Below are 24,864 nucleotides of genomic sequence, written 5' to 3' on the forward strand. Positions count from 1 at the left end.
GTTGTCGATAGGACGATAAACTCAGCAGGTAAACAAACAATCCAGGCACATTGAAGTTAAACAAAACACATCAGTTTATTATCCATATCCGTTTATTTATTAATTGACAATTGTACAAGTTACACAGGGAATACCTAGATATTCGTTCTGACAGTCATCAAAATGTCACTGAAAAGAATAAATAAAATGAATACATGAGTTGATTATTAACCAATTTACTATGTTATTGTAATGTTTATTCCATGACAGAGACTTAATATATAATATATATATAATTCGCCCTTTGCTGGTATTTGTTATTACATGGATATTTCTAAATTGCAGTACATAGCTGGAGAACAATGTTGTCTATTGCCTAAATCTTTTAGGACGTTGACGTTAGCAGTGTTTGATAAAGTCTTACTTATATCGGGAGGCGAGACTGAACGCGAGGGAAACGAGATTGAAGCCAAAGCAAGCTAATTTTTATAAATATTACATTATATAAAATATTATTTAAATATAACATAAATATCATGCATGTATATACTTTTTACTGGACATGAGACGATACAAAACTACAATGAGATCTGTTTCAATGTTGTCTTGACGTTATGTTGCATTTTGTAACCGTTTAGAATATCCCTTCGACGAGGAAGGGTGAAGTAACATGTGTATACAATCCTCACCTTTAACCAGCGGAGCAGGTTTTCTGGGCTCCTACTAATATTTTTTGCATGGACAAGGACCTTCGCACTTTACGCGAACTTTCCTGCAGAATGAAGATTCAAATTAGATAAAACTACGAAAGCCACATGTAACACCTTATAGAAAATAGAAACAATGGCCCATTGGAGGGCCACAACATACGCCCGCCGCAATATTTGACACTTGGAAGGGAGTAGTTTACAGATTGTAATGCTTTAAAATGAAGTATCATTGTTAGAAAGTTGGAAGGAGATATTGATACACATAATGGTGTGTATCGAAACCGAAGGGCAACTTTAAATGATGAGATGTATATATGTTGCAAATATGGAAAACCTTGGTTTAGACACAACACAAAAATTAGTTCACATGTTTATATACAGAATATATACATTAAAAGAACCTATTTGTGTTAAGTATGGAGAGCTAAACACCATATGTGCCCGAAGTAAAATCATCAAAGGGTAATGACTCCACAAATAAGGGGGTAAGGGGCATGATTTTGGTATACGACACTCCGGGTCATCAAGATGTATATTTGTGTCAAGTATGGAGAGCCTGGGTTGATTAGTATTTGAGTTATGGTCCGGAAACCATATGTGCCCGCCCGCCCGCCAACATGATAACATAATACGTCCCGTCTTTCGTCGGGCGTATAAAAAGTTCGCAGACACAAATCAGGCAATATGTCATCATAATAATTTAGGTCAATATTTTACAGGTAAAATTTATCCCAAGAAATGTTGCCTGTGTATTTATAAAAAAACGTATTCAGTCCCAAAGCTTCAATATGGTTTAAAATGTCTGACTATTATTGCAGCCAGTTTGAAAAAAAAATGTTGAAACTGGAGCGTTATTCGTTAAACATTCGAGTATGACCAAAAATAAATATACTGAGGTTGGAATCATGATATTGATTGAATTCCTAATCGTCAATAAATAAGCCCAGGACTCACTGATGACACACGCATTATAACAAATCACGTCCCCTTCTTTGCAGAATAGTTTTTGTTTTCTTACTAAATCGATGAGATTTAAAAACTTATCAAAACACATTTCGGAGACTTTGCAAATTCTTTCAAATTTGCCTTAGATAAAAATATACTAAAACTGTGTTTCTTTAGATAACCAAAACATGTTTGAATTTGAAAAGTTGAACAATATTACAAAAAATGACCTCTGGGAAGTGTTTTCATTGATACATTTTCTAATAAATCTGGGTTTTTTTTGTTCTTGTTTTTAATGTTGCAATGTTTTATCTTCTCTAGCTATCAGATGTATCTTACAAACATATTCGTAATAATTAAAACTGCTGGAAATAAGAATGCGCTAGAACGTGTAATATCCCCTTAAACTTTGTGTGACGATCTGCTCCTTATCAGTCCTTACCTTTAACCTAATATTATTAGTTTTATATTTCCTGAATCATATAGTTCAGAAACCCAACCCACTCTACAGTATAAGTCATCCTCATCTCCAGCGTCAATCAGGTTAGAAGTTTAATGATAATCGCATAGTATGGTAAATATAGAGGCCTTCTGACAAACGCACGGCGGCGCAATTGAACCTTCAGTAATGATACACTTCCTTCTTATGTATGAATATGTTTCTGCACTGATACATTTATACTATTCATGGACGACATATCAATTTAAACTGTTACGTACTCGCACTTGGCTAAACACTTGTTGTCGTACGTATTCCCGTCTGTACCACACACAGGGGCCAGCTCCTTTGTACAGATACATGGACACGGGCACTTCCCCTTGCACTGTGTATCTACACCGCTAGAAAAAAGATAAACTACGCTTTAAAAGATGTTTTATAAGCAGAGGATCTCACACCAGTGTTACTGTTAGAGGTAATTTATTAAACGAGTTCTATAACTTCACATGCATTGAGAAATGTAGACTTGATTTCGGAAAGTTTTCCTATCAAAAAACAATCCTGTGACGTCATCATGATTTTATATATTGATGACGTCAAAATGTATTTACAATATACATAATGTTATGGCATTCAAATAAATGATCTATAATGTCCTTCGCTGACAAAAATAAGATTATGTGATATACTCCAAACTTAGTCAATGGCCGAGGTTGGGATATTGAAAATATAAACCCAAGCTTAAATCACTGAGCTACAGGATTTCTCGCACCGCATAAGTTAGCTTGTAGAAAATACTGAATGTTTAATTAAGGAACATCAAAGGTATAAATTACTAAATTCATTAATAACAAAATAACAATTTGAATAGAACATTTTATATTTGGTTAAGTCTTAACACACTTCTAAAAGCCATTTATGCTACTTTGCAAACTGGGCCCAGTTGTGCAAGTATCATCAATTTATTAGTGAAACTTTGAATGTGTGTATTCATTAAAATATGTAGGCATGAATAGACTGACAAGTGTAGTATTAAAAATTGTTAAGGTATCTTTAACAGAAATAGTGTATTTGGGACTTTAAAATGCTGTTTAACTGCGATTGACTTGAACACAATGTTTAGCTTATGAGCATACATATCAGTAATGTTATCATCCAAACTGATGATAAGCAAAATAATTTTATCATAATTCTTTAGCTTTTCAACTTACTTTCACAAATCAGTTATGCTATTACCAAACTGATAGTCAGAAAAAAATAATTTTATCATCCATTTGCAGCTTACAATACAAATCATTATGATCATATGATACCTACCACGTCTCTCAATCCTAGGACGATATTTTCACGAATACCATAATCAGTTTACTGATATTTGACAATAGGTACTTACTGACATTTTGCCACACACGCGTTTCCATATGTCTCTCCATCCACTCCACAAACCGGGTCGTACTCTCTGGTACAAAAACAATTACAGGGACACGGCCCAATGCAGTCAACAAGGGTATTACTAAATAAAAAACAAGGTTATCACTTAGTAAAAACAAGGGTATCACTTAGTAAAAAACAAGGGTATCACTTAGTAAAAACAAGGTTATCACTTAGTAAAAACAAGGGTATCACTTAGTGAAAACAAGGGTATCACTTAGTAAAAAAACAAGGGTATAACTTAGTAAAAAAAAAAAATCACTTAGGTAAAACAAGGGTATCATTTAGTAAAAACAAGGATATCACTTAGGTAAAACAAGGGTATCATTTAGTAAAAACAAGGGTATCACGTAGGTAAAACAAGGGTATTACTTAGGAAAAACAAGGGTATCACTAAGTAAAAACAAGGGTATCACGTAGGTAAATCAAGGGTATTACTTAGTTAAAACAAGGGTATTACTTAGTAAAAACAAGGGTATCACTTAGTAAAAACAAGGGTATCACGTAGGTAAAACAAGGGTATCACGTAGGTAAAACAAGGGTATCACTTAGTAAAAACAAGGGTATCACTTAGTAAAAACAAGGGTATCACTTAGTAAAAACAAGGGTATAACTTAGTGAAAACAAGGGTATCACTTAGTAAAAAAACAAGGGTATAACTTAGTAAAAAAAAAAAATCACTTAGGTAAAACAAGGGTATCATTTAGTAAAAACAAGGGTATTACTTAGGAAAAACAAGGGTATCACTTAGTAAAAACAAGGGTATCACGTAGGTAAATCAAGGGTATAACTTAGTTAAAACAAGGGTATTACTTAGGAAAAACAAGGGTATTACTTAGTAAAAACAAGGGTATAACTTAGTGAAAACAAGGGTATCACTAAGTAAAAACAAGGGTATAACTTAGTAAAAACAAGGGTATCACGTAGGTAAATCAAGGGTATAACTTAGTTAAAACAAGGGTATTACTTAGTAAAACAAGGGTATCATTTAGTAAAAACAAGGGTATCACTTGGTAAAAACAAGGATATAACTTGGTAAAAACAAGGGTATCACTTAGTAAAAACAAGGGTATTACTTATTAAAAAAAAAGGGTATTACTTAGTAAAAAACAAGGTTATAACTTAGTAAAAACAAGGGTTTCACTTAGTAAAAACAAGGGTATCACTTAGAAAAAACAAGGGTATCACTTAGTAAAAACAAGGGTATAACTTAGTAAAAACAAGGGTATCACTTAGTAAAAACAAGGGTATCACTTAGTGAAAACAAGGGTATCACTAAGCAAAAACAAGGGTATCACTTAGGTAAAACAAGGGTATCACTTAGTAAAAAAACAAGGGTATAACTTAGTAAAAACAAGGGTATCACTTAGTAAAAACAAGGGTATCACTTAGTAAAAACAAGGGTATCACTTAGTAAAAACAAGGATATCACTTAGTAAAAACAAGGGTATTACTAAGTAAAAACAAGATCATCATTTAGTAAAAACAGGGGTATCACTTAGTGAAAACAAGGGTATCACTAAGCAAAAACAAGGGTATCACTTAGGTAAAACAAGGGTATCACTTAGTAAAAACAAGGGTATCACTTAGTAAAAACAAGGGAATCACTTAGTAAAAACAAGGGTATCACTTAGTAAAAACAAGGGTATCACTTAGTAAAAACAAGGGTATCACTTAGTAAAAACAAGGGTATTACTTAGTAAAAACAAGGGTATTACTAAGTAAAAACAAGATTATCATTTAGTAAAAACAAGGGTATCACTTAGTAAAAAACAAGGGTATTACTTAGTAAAAACAAGGGTATCACTTAGTAAAAACAAGGGTATCACTTAGTAAAAACAAGGGTATAGTTTAGTAAAAGCAAGGGTATCACTTAGTAAAAACAAGGGTATCACTTAGTGAAAACAAGGGTATCACTAAGTAAAAACAAGGGTATCACTTAGGTAAAACAAGGGTATCACTTAGGTAAAACAAGGGTATCACTTAGGTAAAACAAGGGTATCACTTAGTAAAAACAAGGGTATTACTAAGTAAAAACAAGGGTATTACTAAGTAAAAACAAGATTATCATTTAGTAAAAACAAGGGTATCACTAAGCAAAAACAAGGGTATCACTTAGGTAAAACAAAGGTATCACTTAGGTAAAACAAGGGTATCACTTAGTAAAAACAAGGATATCACTTAGTAAAAACAAGGGTATTACTAAGTAAAAACAAGATCATCATTTAGTAAAAACAAGGGTATCACTTAGTGAAAACAAGGGTATCACTAAGCAAAAACAAGGGTATCACTTAGGTAAAACAAGGGTATCACTTAGTAAAAACAAGGGTATCACTTAGTAAAAACAAGGGTATCACTTAGTAAAAACAAGGGTATCACTTAGTAAAAACAAGGGTATTACTTAGTAAAAACAAGGGTATTACTTAGTAAAAACAAGGGTATTACTAAGTAAAAACAAGATTATCATTTAGTAAAAACAAGGGTATCACTTAGTAAAAAACAAGGGTATTACTTAGTAAAAACAAGGGTATCACTTAGTAAAAACAAGGGTATCACTTAGTAAAAACAAGGGTATCACTTAGTAAAAACAAGGGTATAGTTTAGTAAAAGCAAGGGTATCACTTAGTAAAAACAAGGGTATCACTTAGTGAAAACAAGGGTATCACTAAGTAAAAACAAGGGTATCACTTAGGTAAAACAAGGGTATCACTTAGGTAAAACAAGGGTATCACTTAGTAAAAACAAGGGTATTACTAAGTAAAAACAAGGGTATTACTAAGTAAAAACAAGATTATCATTTAGTAAAAACAAAGGTATTACTTAGTAAAAACAAGGGTTTAACTTAGGTAAAACAAGGGTATCACTTAGTAAAAACAAGGGTATCACTAAGTAAAAACAAGGGTATCACGTAGTTAAAACAAGGGTATCATTTAGTAAAAACAAGGATATCACTTAGTAAAAACAAGGGTGTCACTTAGTAAAAACAAGATTATCACTAAGTAAAAACAAGGGTATCACTAAGTAAAAACAAGGGTATCACTAAGTAAAAACAAGGGTATAACTTAGTAAAAACAAGTGTATAACTTAGTAAAAACAAGGGTATCACTTAGTAAAAAAACAAGGGTATCACTAAGTAAAATAAAGGGTATCACTAAGTAAAATAAAGGGTATTACTAAATAAAACAAGGGTATTACTAAATAAAACAAGGGTATCACTAAGTAAAATAAAGGGTATCACTAAGTAAAATAAAGGGTATTACTAAATAAAACAAGGGTATTACTAAATAAAAAACAAGGGTATCACTTAGTAAAAATAAGGGCATTACTAAATATAAACAAGGGTCTCACTTAGTAAAACAAGGGCATTACTAAATAAAAAGCAAGGTTATCACTTAGTAAAACAACGGTATCACTAAACACATATAAGGGTATTACTAAATAAAAACAAAGTAGTTTAATTACAATGCCGTACTTTATATGAGGTCAACAGACAAACTAGAAATAATACTATGACGGCTAACTCAAAACTCTTGTCCCCGATCCCATCATTTCCATTTCGCCCAAGCAAGCACTTTTTTGTTACGATAACAACATGTAAAATGACAAGATTATTTAATTAAATATTGAATATTGATAATAAATGAAATGAATAATGAAAATCAAAAGAGTTACCACATGAGCACAACATTAGCGGATATGCCTGCCGATTACAATAGTACTGTATCGAGAAGCATATAAAACTGTGGACGATTTTATTTTTGATAGGATCATGTCCACAAGTATAGGAGAAGGGGCATAACTGTCATGCGAATGGTGGAATCAAAAATCAAACAACAGTTGCACAATTTAATTTAAGCACAAGAAGGGTGCATTATGGCGATAACGATAGTGGGGTCGTAATAAATGTGCCGTATGTAAGAAGTTTCGTCACGAAATGTTTAAAAAAAACTGTAGGATAATTTGTCCCAACAGGATTTGGTCTAAAGCTATAGCAAATAACAATATGTGAATAACTGCATTTAAAATGACGATCCAACCGTTTAGGCTCAGGTGCCCTACTTCACAAGATGTTGCACAAATATCTGAGGATTGGCTAGGACAAGAATGAAATTACAAGCATAAGATATGGAGACACGTGTAGTAAAATATTTGATATAGAACCAATAATATCAGATATGAGTATAATATAAGTTAAACAGTTTTCAAATAGGAATATAATCCGCTTAGTTCAGGGGATTTGATCGACCACATGACTCCCATTTATCGCAGTAAAGTGTCTCGAACATGATGTGAGTAAGTCCCAGATGTCAATATGCGTATGAATACATTATTCTTACTCAATGATATGAATAACTATGACAAAATAAATCATTTCTCCTTTACACACGTATTTGAAATTTTGACAATGTGTGAAGGCTGGGCTCAAGACACCAGCGCTTTTTGGAAACACATGAAAATGACACTAAACTTACTTGCATCCTGCTTCACATTTGTTAGAGTATGTAACTCCATCGACACCGCATACGGGTCGAAACTCCTTCGTGCAAAAACACGGACATGGACACTGCCCTTTACAGTCTGTGCACACTCCTCTATAAATCAAAGAATAATTATCAGGATAGTGTATTGATATACTTACAAACATTTCCATCAATTGTCGGATAAGATAGTGTATTGAATATACAATGTATATACTTACAAACATGTCCATCAATTGTCGGATAAGATAGTGTATTGAATATACAACGTATATACTTACAAACATGTCCATCAATTGTCGGATAAGATAGTGTATTGAATATACAATGTATATACTTACAAACATGTCCATCAATTGTCGGATAAGATAGTGTATTGAATATACAATGTATATACTTACAAACATGTCCATCAGTTGTCGGATAAGATAGTGCATTGTGAATATGAGATGTATCTATGGGTCTTCTTAACCTTCTGTGTGATTATGGTAATTCTGACCTTGCGTTTAAGTTACATAATTAGACTTTGGAGATAGGGTTTTCTTTTTCAGAAATCTCCATGTAAACCCCAAGCAGTCTTCATACAATGTTCAGAGTTCTTAATAGTGCAACATCAGATCATTTGTGACAATTGAATACGTCTTGATGTTCATTATTGTTGTGATGTTATTTAGAGCGGCCATTTGTATTTCAAAGTCAAAACAGAACTAATTGGTACGATTTTACAGATTTATATCCTGTCAAATTGTAATCCGTCCGAACTGCGCAGCTGCTCCAGAAACGTATATCTTTTGCATGTTTTTTTCCCCAGAATTAAACAACGTGGCAAATTATATGTCAAGCGAAAGGATCATGATACTTATTAACAATTGATCAGATTACTTCAGGGGAAAACAAGAAAATACTGCAATTCGGGGTTTAGTTGTTTAAAAGGTGATAAGGCTAGACTAATCACAATTTAACGAAGAAAAAATTGATATCCTGGTACAGTTATTTCGGGTAAAACAACAAATACAAAACTCTAAATAAAACTATTCAGTCTCTTCCTGCCTGCATATGTTCAGTAGCACTCACACAAAGACTTTGAATTGGATATCTTTTGAAGTAAAGGATTAAGCTAGTCACTCTTTGAACAACCTTGCCCAGAACATCTAATGAACATGCTGAGCCAACTAAGACAACCCGTCAATGTTATGGGGCCTACTCGGCACTCAGGGACGACACAGCGTACCGATTTCTCTAGAGATGTCCTAAATGAGGACATATCAGAAATTATATATTTGTTAATCACGCTATTTCCACATTACCTATACCTGTTTTAGTGAAGATAATGTTTGGTACCGTTAAACATTTTGTTTATAAGTTGGTACCGCTGTCGATCCAGGGAAGACTGCTTCACGAGTACCATAATCAGGTTTTTAATATTTAACAATGCGTACTTACTGGCATTTCGCCATACACGGATTCCCGTATGTCTGACCATCTTTCCCACACACTGGGTCGTATTCTTTGGTACAACCACAGCCACAAGGACATTTACCAGCACATGCAACCGGCACCTTCCTACAATAGTTGATATCCTTATTATATCTTGTAGTATTGTAAATATAATTACTATATACATATTCGATATATGATGAAGAAGCTTATTTTCATAACAGTCCTACAATAGAGCTCCACAATCAATTAATTTCCTATTAAATCGTGTAGTAAATATACACGTAATTACTTTATAAATACGATATATGATGAAGAAGCGGTTTAAAAAAATCGTACAATCGTGAAGCTTTACATTTTTTCCTGGCTCCACAACAATCAAATACTGTCCTATTACATCGTGTAGCATTGTAAATATAATAACTCTATACAATATTTGATGTACAATGTATGATGAAGAAGCTTATTTTCATAATAATCCTACAATAGTGAAGCTTAACATCTTTTCAGAGCTCCACAATAAATTAATATCTTATCATATGTTGTAGTTAGTATACTTTTATTAACAAATATATTATGAAGGAATTTGTTTTCATAATTAATGCTCAGGGCACACAGTAGTAAACCTAAAATTTATGCAGAGATCTGCAACTAATATCAAATTATATGATGTAGTCAATAAACTTACATCTATATATGATGTATGAAGAAAATAATTTTTTCATAATGCATAAAATGTATATTGTGTATCATCATTATCATTTTTTATATTATGTAGGAGGTAAATAGAGAAATAAGACAATAAGTACTCACTCACAGCCGGCCTCACAACTGTTACCGTACGTCTTACCGTCGGCCCCACACACCGGGTTATAAACAGCTGGACAGATACAGGGACATGGACACTTGTCATGGCACGCTATCCCGACACCGCTGTATGTAATAATGTACTATAGATGTAGACGAGTTCATCATCGATAGGGAGGAAAGTACTATACAACGGAGTTACAGATGTGTCAATCATTGAACGGTAAGACAGTACTGTAGTTTAGTTACAGAAGTGTCCATCATTGATAGGTAAGAAAGTACTGTACCTTAGTTACAGAAGTGTCCATCATTGATAGGTAAGAAAGTATTACAGTTTTATTTTTTTCGAAATGCTGTCTATATTAATGTGTCATATAACTGTGTTCAAAGGACATTGTTAAAGTACTTACTGACAAGCTGCGAAGCAATCGTTTCCATAAGTTTTCCCGTCCGTGCCACAAACAGGATCGTATTGTAGAGTACAAACACAGTCACATGGACACTTGCCGGCACAGTTTACAGCCACACCACTGTGGAAAAAACAAATACCATATTGACTTTCTGTCCAGTAATAAATACCCACAGCATTCTTATGTTAGCAATTTTCCCATGTATCAGTGATAATATACCGTCACCTTGATACTGTAGTTCTGACATACTATATCGGCATTAGACTGGTGTCGATTTCACTGTCACTGATCGCACCAAAATGTCTATACATTTACTGACTACATGGTGACTGACGAGTGCTACATGGTGACGAGGGCTACATGGTGACGAGGGCCACATCGGGATGATGGCTTCATGGTGACTGACGAGGGCTACACAGGGATGCGAGCGACTGACGAGGGTTAAATAGTGACGAGGGCTACATCGAGATGAGGGCTACATGGTGACGAGGGCTACATGGTGATGAGGGCTACATGATGATGAGAGCTACACCGTGACGAGGGCTACATGGTGACGAGGGCTACATGGGGCTGAGGGCGACTGACGAGGGTTAAATAGTGACGAGGGCTAAATAGTGACGAGGGCTACATCGGGATGAGGGCCACATCGGGATGATGGCTACATGATGCGAGGGCTACATGGGGCTACATGGGGCTACGTGGGACTCAGGGCGACTGACGAGGGCTAAGTTGTGACGAGGGCTACATGGGGATGAGGGCTACATGGTGATGAGGGCTACACCGTGACGAGGGCTACATGGTGACGAGGGCTACATGATGATGAGAGCTACACCGTGACGAGGGCTACACCGTGACTAGGGCTACATGGTGACGAGGGCTACATGGTGATGAGGGCTACATGATGATGAGAGCTACACATTGACGAGGGCTACATGGTGACGAGGGCTACATGGGGATGAGGGCGACTGACGAGGGTTAAATGGTTGCATGGGCTACATGCTGACAAGTGCGAGCGTTCATCAAAATAAGTGTCAGGCATAAGTAGATGTACTTTTCGAATATATACTATGTTTTAAGTTGTTTGTGGTGTAAATTCCCTTGACCTCATCACATGATCGTGTTTCGCTGAATTAACAGAAATGACTATATTGTAAAATTGCAGTACATCTTATGCCCATTATTCTATCCTTCAAATAGTGAGAGCAAGAGATGAGAGAAAGATCCTGGATCAAATCATTGACTATCGGTATTGCGTTAAGTCTTTCTCTTTTCTGTATTGCTTATAAATCAGCAATTTATTATCTTTTCATATATTTCATTTATCTTGTCATTTAAATGTCAGAACATTATTCCTTCTGTAGCCACAATAACAAAACCGTATGTAAATACTGTCTTCAAAATATTCCTGAAGTAGGTTTTCAGAAATGGCATTTAGAAGCTGAGTGAGTCTCAAAATTCCGAACGGTGCCTGGTTGTCACCTTAATAAACCAGCCTGAATCATATATGGAACCACAGAACTTGACCAGACACTGAAGATTATGATTTGGTTTCTAGGGCATTCCGTCAGTAGGTCTTAAGAAATTGCGCCGAAATGTATTAACTGACGTGCGATCCAAACAGCACTATCTGATGATGACGAAGAAATGACGATTCAAACCCCACCCTTTGAAGATGACAGACACAACGCAGATGTAAAGACCACCATGTTATGGTGACGGGCTAAAAGTGATCCAAAGCCAACCATCTGATGTTGACTGACAACAGACAGATTCCATTAAAGATAGCAGTACATATAAATCAAATACACGTATATAGCAGTAATTAACAGACGCCGTTAAAGAATATTGGAGTATAGTTGAGAACATGCAAAAATGATTGATGAACAATAGTTTATAACAGTTGTTACTACTCACGCACAGCCGGCGGCACACGCGTTACTGTAAGTTTTACCGTCCACCCCGCACACCGGATTATAGTCCAGGGTACATATACACGGACAGGGACATTTATCGTGGCAGGCGATATCAACACCACTGTAATAAAAATGTCGCGGTAATATTCTATACACGAAATATCTTTATAACATAATTATCATGTTAGTATTTAAATATCTTAATTATGATATGTACATGTGTGTGTATATAACACATCTGAATTGTAATACGTACATTATTTTGTATATAGAATATCAAATTATACTCTGTAATGAAATATCGTAATATACTGTACCTTGTACATAATATTTTCCTAAATATTATTTTGAAATATCTCCATTATACCTTATACATCAGATGTCTTAATTATATTCTGTATGTGATATCCTAATTACACATTGTCATGAAACATCAACGTTTTTTTTTCTTTTTTGAGAGAAAAAAAATATATATATATACTGTCGTGGACGATATTCATATTTTTCTTCTTGCTTTTTCATTAGCTAACGAAAATATGTTTCACTAGTAACGCTTATTTCCGCTTACTGACATCCCGCTGCGCATGCGTTCCCGTAAGTCTGTCCATCCACACCACAGACAGGATCATACTCCTGGGTACAGATACAGTCACATGGACATTTCCCAATACAGGCTACAGACACTCCCCTGTAAAAAGATTAATGGCCGGTGTCGTCAATGATATAAGAAGGCGCTTACCCACCGAAATGCTTGGGCGTATTCTCATGGTGAAATCCTGCATCTCTGTATATATCTGTATAATTTATTCGCAATTTGGTCTCAATCGATAAAATGAGTAAGAAGAGCGTAGTAAACGTGTTGGTAATCTAATATTTTTCATAATAAATATATGATTTTTGACTGAGAATCGATTAAATATAATCGTCTTAAATCACATGAAAGCGTTCAGAACAAGAAACCATGTGTCTCACAGGTTTATCGCAAAAATCATATCCGTTAATCTTTAATCAGTTAAAATTTGATAAAATATGTTTTGAGTAATTGTTGATCGATTTTTAATTTTCAATATCATGAATTTAAACTTAACTGTCATAAATTACGTGAATTATGCGTGTCTGTCCATATTCATCTAAATAGAATTCTGTTTTTACTCTTCTTCTTTTTTATGAAAATTTTATTGTTTTTATAAAACAGTTTCAGGTTTTTCAGTATATTGCTTTAAGTCACGTTTATAATATTTTAATCAATATCTTACTTGCAGCCAGCGCGGCATTTGTTAGTGTACGTTTTCCCGTCCACTCCACACACGGGGGTGTAGTCCTGGGGACAAACACAGTCCCCATCACATTCCCCCGAGAAGATCATGTTGAACCTCCTGTAAATCATACCACAGGTTTTATATATAGGTTTTCATAATCAAAGGTTCAAATGAATTTCAGAAAGTTTAATCCCTCGGGAAAAAAATCCTTAGTACTGCTCGATTCAACCTAAACACTAAACATATAAGCTCATAACTGCAATAAATATATGGCTTGTTGATTTTTGTTCTAATTGGAAACACGTTTGTTGTCCATCGTGCTAAACTTCACTCACTTTTATAATTGTAATGGCGAGTAACACTTGTTCAAAATATAAAACTGCGTTAAAAGCGGTTTCTTCCCACTAAGATCGATCGGTGATGTCAGAAAGGAAGAAATGGTGAGAAGCACCTGTAAAGTGTATACAAACTGTTTCCTCCTACTATCTGTGATGATAACGTATGCAAAGTTTCGTTATAAGGTTGGCGAACACATAACAAACGTCAATAAACACATGTTTAATCCATTCTAATCAATCAGAGCTAATCCCATTTGTTTCACTTTTTCAGTACATAGCGATAAGCTTGGCAACAGATGGGGCTATAAATGGTTTTATTCGTATGGGTTTGAAAATAAATATTTCAAACAGAAAAAAAGTAAGCGGTTTTGAAAGGCTTTGAAAATGTTAACGAGATATTTGATAATGTATTTTGCAACAACTAACTGAGACAAAAATGCTTTCAGATAGGGCACAAGACTGACAGCGTTGTATAGAACAAAAGACTGACAGCGTTGTATAGAACATTAAATCAGAGAAAACCACGTACTTCCCCACTCTACATTCGTTTTTAAACGTCCTGGTTCTGAATCTGGCGCCACAGACCGGTCCGCTTGTTCTGTTACATTTCGAGTCATCTACGATATCAAAATATATTAATAATTCAATAAATAAAGATACATCAAAATATTTTTATCAATTAAGATATAGCAATACGTTAAATAATACAGTTGATATACGCTTGTAAACGTAGAATCAAGCAATGATGACAGCAACGTTAACAGCTATGGTCATTATCAAGAAAAACATCGATCTATTGTCAACCATAAATAATTCGAGGTCCCGCTTTTTCGAAGTTTTTCTGTTAGTCCCTTGAACTTCGAAACATCGAAGGTTGACTGTAATTAAAGCGACGTTAGAGTTGCAGACTGAGTACAAAAACAAATGTAAGTGTGTAGTCCTACACCAACCAAATCACGAACGTATAATTACTTTAACACATACAACGGGTGTTAACATTAATTATATGAATAGATAAGCATTAACATTAAATAGCATTGCAGCTGATGTATATATACTTACCACATTTAACCAATGGTGCCAGAAGGAAGGACAATCCGACCACAATAGATATATATGAAATCATAGCTGAATCTGTAAAAACAATAACTCAAAACATTGCTAAGAATCTGTAACACAAACATCAAGAGAGCACGTACCCTTTTTAATAAATTTGCCTATGACATATTAAATGTCGTCCGCACAAATGGAATTAATTTAAAGAATTAAGGAAGTACTGTAAACGTGCATATTTACCGGTAGATATGGATTGAATAGATTTTTTCGCGGTAGCGCGCATCGGAGGATATGTAGCTAGCTACTGGTATTCATAGCCGCAATGAAAATTTTAAAACATCTATTCAATTCATATATTTACATAACATTGATCTAAAAAATTTATATCGAGAAAACGAGAAATTTTATTTAAAAGAAAAATTTGTCATGTATACGACGAAACGCCAAATTATTAGAACAGCCGGGAGATCCCGCCTATGCACTATCGTTTACTGTGTCCTTCCACTCCGCAGTTTTCAGTAGTTTATTTATCTATTTTTTTGCTTGTTATTTTTAAAACAAAGAGACATGAAATAACATCGAATACAATAATTTGTGTTAAATTAGATTTAATTTATGTAAATAGATTACAAAGAAAACATAATTTACGGAAATGAAACGAGGACTAGTTTTCAAGCGTATTGATATTTTTCTGATGTTATGCGTGGAAAATCAGCACGAGAGACAAGGTTTTCATACGGTTTTCATAGTGTATTCATGGTCATATGTTTGTTGTTTTCACTTGGTATGTTCATATCAGCAAACCACAGTAGGAATGTAAATATATCTATTTGAACGATTTTTGATCCTGGAGTATGCCAATGAGTTATGAGTTTGATTATTGTATATGCTATGTTCAGTTCCTACAGAAAATTTGATAATGCGTTTCTAATTCATTGCGCTTATTTATACCTTAGTAGGAAATACGCGACATCTTAGTGCGCCTAAAACAATACGTTTAAAGTGAATAAACAAATGGAAAAATAACATCAACAGGAACTCAGGGACGGAAGAGGCATAGAACAAAATTATAGCAACTGAGAAGATACTGAAACAATAAACACATATTATTATAGGAGCCTGGGAGATAAAAAATTAATAAGGGGAAAACAACCACTATGACTAGGGTAACACAGAAAATCAACCAAAGAAACCGAAGGAGAATAAAAACGGAAAGTACAATGCAAGGCAAGGAAATGATTCAAAACAACAGTGATTAAAGTGACGTCAAAACAGAAATAAAAAGACATGGTTTTAAATGACATCTCAAACTATGAATCAAAACAACAGGGGTTGTAATGACACCAAACCAGGAGTCATACAACAACATGGATTTTGAGATATCAAAGCAGGAATAAAATAGCCGTGACTGAAGAGACATGAAAAAGAAGAATGGAAATATTATGAACATGAAAACAACAAAAAACATGACAATAAAAAGGAAGAAAACACTTAAATAAAACAAAAACACGTGCAAAAGTACTCGCACACCCCGAATGTAGATTTAGCATGTAGGATTTTACAATATCACACATTTAAATAACACCTTTACATGAGTGATTTTAACTGAATCATATAGCTAGTGAAATTTCTGTATATGTTGCATAAAAGCATTAATCAGTATTTTGACTTACCTTTTATCGGTAGAAATACTAGAGTTGTGCTATGATCGTGTCGATAATTCAGACCAAACAGCAATAAATAAATAGTAAACCAGAAACATATATATGCATATATACCTACTTTTTATATCCGCCAGATCCGTGTTCTGTCAGAGATTAGCCTAACAGCTGTGGTAGATTTATGAGATACATACAAATTACAATCCAAAAGTGTGCTTTTCTAATAAATTAAAGTTGTACTGACTCATAATCGATAATCCCTGCATAAATAAGACATGGTCTTCCTTTGAGTACTTCCTAGACGTTTGAAGTAATACAGAAATAGTTCACCCTGTAATGTAGATGAATTGAGGTATGTAATGTAACACTTTAAACTATGTATGAGCATATAATTCTCCAACACGAACATTTATATCGAGTAGAAAATTGTAGTGGAAAAAGAGAATAATGACGTATACTCTAACCTATATGTACTGAAGAAAGCGTATTCTATTGTGGTTAATATATATATTCCCTTTAATTAGAATTGATACTTAAACAAGAATAAGAAACCAATTGATTTACTATAAGGTGTCCTGTCCTTGACTAGATTAATGTCATCGTTGGATGTTTATAATGTAGCGTTAGATAAATGTTACCGTTTGGTATGTCTTTGTTGTAAGATTAGAATAATGTCACTGTTAAGATGTCTATGGTGTTGGATGAGATGAATGTCACTGTGGGGATATTTATGATGAAGGATTAATGTCACTGTGGGGATATTTATGATGAAGGATTAATGTCACTGTGGGGATATTTATGATGAAGGATTAATGTCACTGTTGGGATGTCTATGTTGTAGGATTACATTAATGTTACTGTGGAGATTGGATGAGGCCAACAACATAACGTTATTATATTCAATTGAGATCATGTTTTTTTCCTTTTTAGTATCGGTATTGTCAAATATAGATATATCCTTTGTATATTTAAGAAATGAATACATTTTGTTTTTGTGGTGGGCATTAATTGAACATGGACTTTTGGTCTATTTACCTAGCTGCATTTGATTATGTTCATGAAGGTCGTGTAGTATAATCATACCAATTAATAATTGCAATATGTATATTTATATATGTTATGTCTGCCTGTTTGTATGTATATAAGGCCAATGTATTACATTTATATTTTGCAATATTTTTTTTTTTAATTTCATGTCAAGATGTCTGTAAAATGTATTCAAGTTGTCTTCCTATCATGTTATAATCAACGAAAAGAAATGATATAGTTGTGCCTGCTATTCAATCAATTGACTGTACCACAACGATGTAGATTTAAGACCGTGAGTTTTGCTGTAACTTATTTGAATAGGGACACGGTTTAGAATATACGCATACACTTGATATTCGCTTGAAATCCAATATTGAAATTATGAAATCTATTGGTTGATTGATAATTTGTGAGCCTCGTATTGAAGGAGGCACTCAAGGATGTTCTTTTTAAGTTCTACTATTCTCTAACTATATAGGGCCGTGTATCTAAGGACTGGTCTGCCTTTGGTAGTTTATATTGACTAGGCAGCACTCTCAATTAAACAAGATAAGTGTTTGTTTTTTTGCAAAATGGACACAATCGGTTATGGTTAGGGTTAGAATGTCATTTTCATTGCTGCCATTCACGATTGTGGCTTTGAAATGATTGAGCATCTGTCTTATTCACCTGATCACGCTCCATCAGACATTCATATATTTCCAAAACTTAAAACAGATATGTCAAGCACCTTAACTCTAACATGCAGTGGATAACTTTGTTGAACAGCCAGGAAAAGGATTTCTATAAAAGGAGTTGCATTGAGGCCCTTAAACACCACTGGCAAAAGTACATAAATACTGAAAGGGATTATGTTGAAAAACAATACAATATATCCGGCAAAATTCAAATCCTTCGATACGAGGCTTTCATCTGATCAATCAGCCCTCGTATGTTCCTTTATTACTGTATATTGTCCTCGTATCTCTGATAGTTATAAAAGCTCACATGATTCTTTACATTTCGTGTATTTAAATACCTTCAAAGGTTTCGTCTCAATTTTGAAACTTCCCAGTGTTCTTGGGGTAACATACAATTTATTAAGGTGAATTTTGAGAATTGGTTGTGTGCAAAATATAATTGTTTTGGAATTACACTTACATTTTGCATAAAAGTAAAAAGGTATGTGTCTGTCTGCCTATTTTCAATTCATTCACCTGCCACAAAGGCTACCAAGTGTGTTTGAATTAGTGACCCTTTCCTTTAAAGGACATGATTTTCGGCCTGTAGAATGCTGTGGTGAAGTGATACGAAAAACTACTAAAATGAACGACCATTACGTACATTCAAGGTCAAAGGAGTCAAGCATGCTAAAATGTTTAAACTTTGTTTTTCTCGATAGCCAAGAGGACCTGCGAAGCAGCTGATTGGTAAAGGCCTTATTGGCCTCTGGTTTGGTTGCTGAACAATACCTTAAGTGTTCGTACAGGTCAAAGGTCAATGTCAGTATTTCTATAAATGGAAATTCATTTGAAGTACAATATATTTAGAATTTTTTTATTTTGATTATGGTTATAAGACTTTATCAAGTTCTACCTTGTGACTGCTTGCCGGGTCAACTTATCAAAACCTTGTGGTCTAGGTTACTGTTACTAAAGAAATCATTTGCTTGGAATACTTGATGTAGCTTTAGGGTTGAAAGTCAAAGTTCACCAAAATATAACTATAAATGGAAAAATAATCATGCCCATTACTTTTTAATAAATGTAAATGTTCAATTGATTGTTAATATAATAAGAATGTTCCGTTACTCAGATAATATGTTTACCTTTCGGAATATTTCGACTGTGTCACACAGTCGTCGTTAGCAGAATGCGTCACCGAGAAACAGTCAGCTTTGTTTAGTGTCAGGTCCAAAGAAGGACGTTGATAAAAGAAATATTATAACCCAATGCTAGATTTTGTTTTATTCTTCAACGCACACGGGGTTAGCTACGGCAGCATTTTAGATACATTAATAAATATATAGCGGTTAGATTGTAAATAAATGATAACAATAATTAGTGATGAATTAATAACTCCTCTGTATTTTGTATGTAGCTTTCGAACTTTAAAACATCATTTAGATGACATTGTCATCAGTTGATGTTGATCAAATAACTGTTGGTAAATTTCCTGAAGTAATTTCTCCTCCGTAATCACATACACGATGAAGGAGATATCTTCGGCGTTGCAACTTCTGCTAAATGTCCTCGTTATCACATTTCTAAGTGCCACGGGGGTTGTCTTCAACTTCATCGTACAGTTTTTAAAACGGCACTTTGGTCATGCAACAACAAATATTATGAATGGAGTGGAATGGAATGAAGTTGAAAAGCTGTATAGCATTAAAACAAGTTGCCAACCAATGTTTTTTTTTCATATTTTTAATTACAAGAAAATCATGTTGTATAATGCGATTTTCAAATATGTGCTATATTAATGTTTGTCCCCTCAAAAAGGGCAAACATGATATCCTTGGGACATGAAATTTACAATTTCGGTAAAAGATCTTAAGACCCGTTCATCCATGAAGAGTATTTAATCCTACCTCATTTTGGTCTTTAGAGATTTTTGAAATTTCTGCCAATTTTACCTTTTTTTGACCTCGCCCATCAGCCACTGAAATTTGGAATCAATTCTTATAGAAATTCAGATACGTCACAATTTTGGTCGACCTTTGCTCACGGAAGAACCGACAATGAAATGCCGATTAGAAAAGGTCACCTAAGACGTCATATTAGGTGACCTAAAAAGATCAGTCTAGCATATGACGAGTTCATATGACTCAGTGGTTGGCACTAAGACCTCCCCGAAGTATCGTTGTTCCAAATATATATTGGTCCAACTTTGAAGTTCTGACATCATTGTCATAGCACAAAACAATAATTATCCATATAATTTTCTATTAAGGAAATAACACACATCGGTATTTCTCACAAAATTAATATTCAAATCAATTAATGTCTGAAACCTTGTTTAAAAAGCAGTTTGCAAAGCGTTCATTCCGACGTCACCATATACTCTGCCTCCCATCATTGTACATCAAACAAAAAAATATCGACCCATTGGTGAACAACATTGTTCTACCTCCGTTAGAGCCATCGTCGGTGGGGCCAGGCGCATTCGGGGCGATAAGTGCGATGAATTGGTAGCATTAAGTGACATACCGTCATTGTTCTACACCCGAAACATCTTACGACCTCGCGTTGACTAGGAGCATGCCAATAACCCCTCTCTTCTTTTAAAATCAAATGTTGATTTTTCATGTGAAAAACATTCTTAGATTGTTTTACGAATTTGAACTTGAAAACTGCTATGTTATATGATTTCGTTACATTCACGCATGAATGATTTCAATGAAAATGTTGGCAACTATTCCATGTATTTTTACAAAAACACAACAGTACATAAAATAACCCTATGACCCACCATCATTTGGTGTACGGCAAGGGAGCTTGGTAACCTTTCTTTATTTGTTAAATATAGCTCCGTGAAAAAAATAAGTATCTCAATTTGTGACATATCTTCTCGAAATCAATACACATTACTGCAATGAAAATACATCTTCCTTCAAAGGAACAAATATATATTACCATAATATACATGCCTACCAAATGGCACATTACTAACTCCATAAAAACACGTTTCATAAAAACATATATTTGCCAAGAAACAGCAAAGAAATCAAAAAACAAAAATACAATGAGCCACAATCAAACGAGACATCTACCTAAACTGAAAAAACAAACGACACCGATTGTTTGTTTTCACATGACCTTGATGTACCTACATACTAAATTTCATTGCAATCGGACAATATCTAAATTTTGACCGATTTCCTCAAAATATAGGGATTAAATTGTTCAGATGTAAATAAGAAAGGTAGATAAAGTGCAGTACATAGTTTGAAGGAATGACTCTTAAAAGGTCCCTTGGTCAAAGTGTTAATAGTATTATGAGTCCAATGCGAATGGAAAATAAACATATGCAAACACATAGTACATATACATGTGTAACTTTATATAATTTGGAATTAATGGTTACACACACAAGAATATCATTAACCATGGTAACCAGAATTCATATTGTTATACTATTGTATTGGAAATTTGAAAAAAGAAAGAAAAGAAAATTGTAACATTTTATGAACGAAATTATGGCAAACATAGTCTCTTACCCATCCCAAACATGATACGCATGTACTGTACTGTACAGTGGACACCTGTATATGATACACATGTACTGTACTGTACAGTGGACACCTGTATTTGTATAGAGAAGCTCCTCTTACATGATACACAGGTACAGTGAACGTGTTATATAACTACTATAGTTGGCTAATAGGACATTACATTACATTGTGTAACTTTATTTTTTTCCTTTTATCTTTTTTCAGGTGTACAGGCTTCCTGCTTCTGCAGTGGATTATTTCATTGTGGCAGATCCCAGGCCACCTTGATACATAGCTGGTTATATGAAAACTTGCATCACGTGTTGCCTGAATAAAGAATTGCATGACAGTGGATATTTGTTAATTTATTTTATAAAAAAGCTAATAAACACAAATAAAGATATGGATATGCTATGTAAAAGATACATTGTTAGTATACCTGTTGTGTTGACAATAAAATATTTTGAAATAAAGATACACCATAATTAGTTCAGTATGACCTGTCGCCAAACCCCTAGCCAGTCTACTCGATCGTTAACATGTTCCTGATTTAAAACCCAACCTTCCCTCAATATCCTGTTAACTTTTGTGTACTCCACTGCATTTTTAATTAAAAAAGTCTCTTTTTGTATGTTATTGGTGGCATTCAAGATTGGAAATACATACAGGTTGTGGTACGTTAATAGTTGATATACGCACACTTAATGGGCAAACAAACGTTTATAATCAACGTTAAGCGGAGAGGTCCCAAACTTTACTTTGTGTTATATGTGTTTTGAAGTGTATTATTATACAATTATGTTCGGACTGGTGTTATGTATGTGGAGCGTATCTATGTTACACATTATTTTGTACACAAGTTGTGATACGTTAACAGTGGATATGCGCACATTTAAAGGGAAAACAAACGTTTATAAAAACTAAGCGGTAATTAGTGAAGGTCTTTTTTAAAATCAGCCCAAGCGTAACATCTAGATAAACATCGTTTTAGCTACAATCTGATGAATGGAATTTAGCAATGCCTTTACACGATGCATACGTTCTCAGCTCGCTGTGCGATATATATATTAAAACCAATGAATGCTCATACTATGTTGTTTTTATTTTTTTTTTAAATTAAGATCGCTCTTGGTCCTCAATTACCTATGTTCAATTTAATCGGAAAACATAATGGCCGAATGGCGACCATTACACATTTTGACAGCTTGAACGCATTAGCATACAGCACTGAATGGGTCTTTCTCAATTTTCAATGTAGGTTCTTGATGGTCTCTAGTTGTGCATAAAGAATTTTGAGAGTAATGAAAAACAAAATACAAGACAGACACACTTTCAAAAAAGATGGTTCATATATCTTGTGAGCCACTGGCCACATTGGTTTCAAAGATAAGGAAGGTGGGGTGTATCTATGTGAGTTCATATTTTAATGGAGTGATTAAGAAAAAAGAAGGGGAAAATAGAGAAAGAGGTTCATATGCCCTTACGGTCACCATAGTTCTGAATTTTTTCAGTCAATTTGACTATTTATTCGCACGCCTATCAGCCAATTGTTATCAATCAGGGCCAGCATATTCATACCATCAAATTTCTATCCAATAATGATATTTCTTAGAAAACGTATTTCCAATGAAATTTTAAAAGAAATCACGCTAAAAAATGTGATCCCCCTATATAACTATAATTAGATATACGCCCTTTCCAGGGGCAAATATGAGACTCGGGTGACTGGTGAGACTGGTGAGAGGGGTGACGAAATTCACAATTTTGGTAAAACACATTAGGACCTTTTAGAATACCTGTGTCTGCTTAATTTGGGCCCAGAGAAGATATGCGAAGTTTTATTCAGTTGAACCATTGCCAAGCAATTTTTCTTATATTTCCAATTGCAAGAAAATCATGTGTATAATGCGATTTTCAAATATAAGCTATATTAAAGTTAATCCTCTCGAAAGGGACAAATATGAGATCCCTGGGACAAGAAATTTACAATTTCGGTAAAAGATCTTAAGACACGATTACCCGCAATGAGTGTTTGATCCTACCGTGTTTTGGTCTTCAAAACAAGATTTTTGAAACATCAGCCATTTTTACCTTTTTTGACCTCGACCATCGGCCATTGAAAATTTAGAATCAATTCTGATAGAAATTCAGATACGTCACAATTTTGGTTGACCTTTGGTCATTGAAGAACCGACAAACAATAATCGATTGAAAAAGGACACTTAAGACGTCATATCAGTCGACCTAAAGCGATTAGTCTAGCATATGACGAGTACTTATCATTCAGTGGTGGGCACTAAGACTTCCCCAAGTATCCAGTTCCTAATATATATTGGTCCAACTTTGTAATTCTGACTTCATTATTATAACAAAAATAATAATAACCCATATAATTTTCTATCAAGGAACTAATACTCATCGGTATTTCTCACAAAAGTAATGTTCAAATCAATTAATGTCTGAAACCTTTTTTAAAAAGCAGTCTGCAAAGCATTCATTCCGAAGTCTACCATATCCTCTGCCTCCCGTCATTGTACATCAAATAAAAAAAATATCGACTCATCGGTGATCAAAAACATTGTTCTACCTCCGTTATAGCCATCATCGGTGGGGCCAGGCGCAATCGGGGTGTTTAGTGTGATGACTTCGCCTAAGAACGGGAAATGTGGTAGGCCTCCTCGTAAAAGATTTGGTGACGTCGCAGCCTGTTACTGATGGTCTGGCTGCTTACCCGTCAACCAAACAAAATACTTGCTGTTTCGGTTGCAGGAAGAAAGCGA

At 34.3% G+C, this 24,864-nt stretch overlaps 1 protein-coding gene across 1 annotated transcript; it reads right to left on the minus strand.

Moving 5' to 3' along the window:
* Positions 1-558: 558 nt before the first annotated feature.
* On the minus strand, positions 559-15,272 carry LOC117315456 (serine protease inhibitor dipetalogastin-like). The gene is made up of 12 exons (XM_033869650.1): positions 15,209-15,272; positions 14,676-14,763; positions 13,806-13,925; positions 13,118-13,237; positions 12,551-12,670; positions 10,637-10,756; positions 10,233-10,352; positions 9,426-9,545; positions 7,977-8,096; positions 3,467-3,586; positions 2,355-2,474; positions 559-751 (listed from the first exon to the last, which is right to left on the minus strand). The coding sequence occupies exons 1-12, from the start codon at positions 15,270-15,272 to the stop codon at positions 703-705; spliced, it is 1,281 nt and encodes a 426-aa protein (XP_033725541.1). The 3' UTR covers positions 559-702.
* Between the last annotated feature and the right edge of the window lie 9,592 nt (positions 15,273-24,864).

This window comes from Pecten maximus, chromosome 17 (genome assembly GCF_902652985.1).
Source record: "Pecten maximus chromosome 17, xPecMax1.1, whole genome shotgun sequence".
NCBI classification, from domain to species: domain Eukaryota; kingdom Metazoa; phylum Mollusca; class Bivalvia; order Pectinida; family Pectinidae; genus Pecten; species Pecten maximus.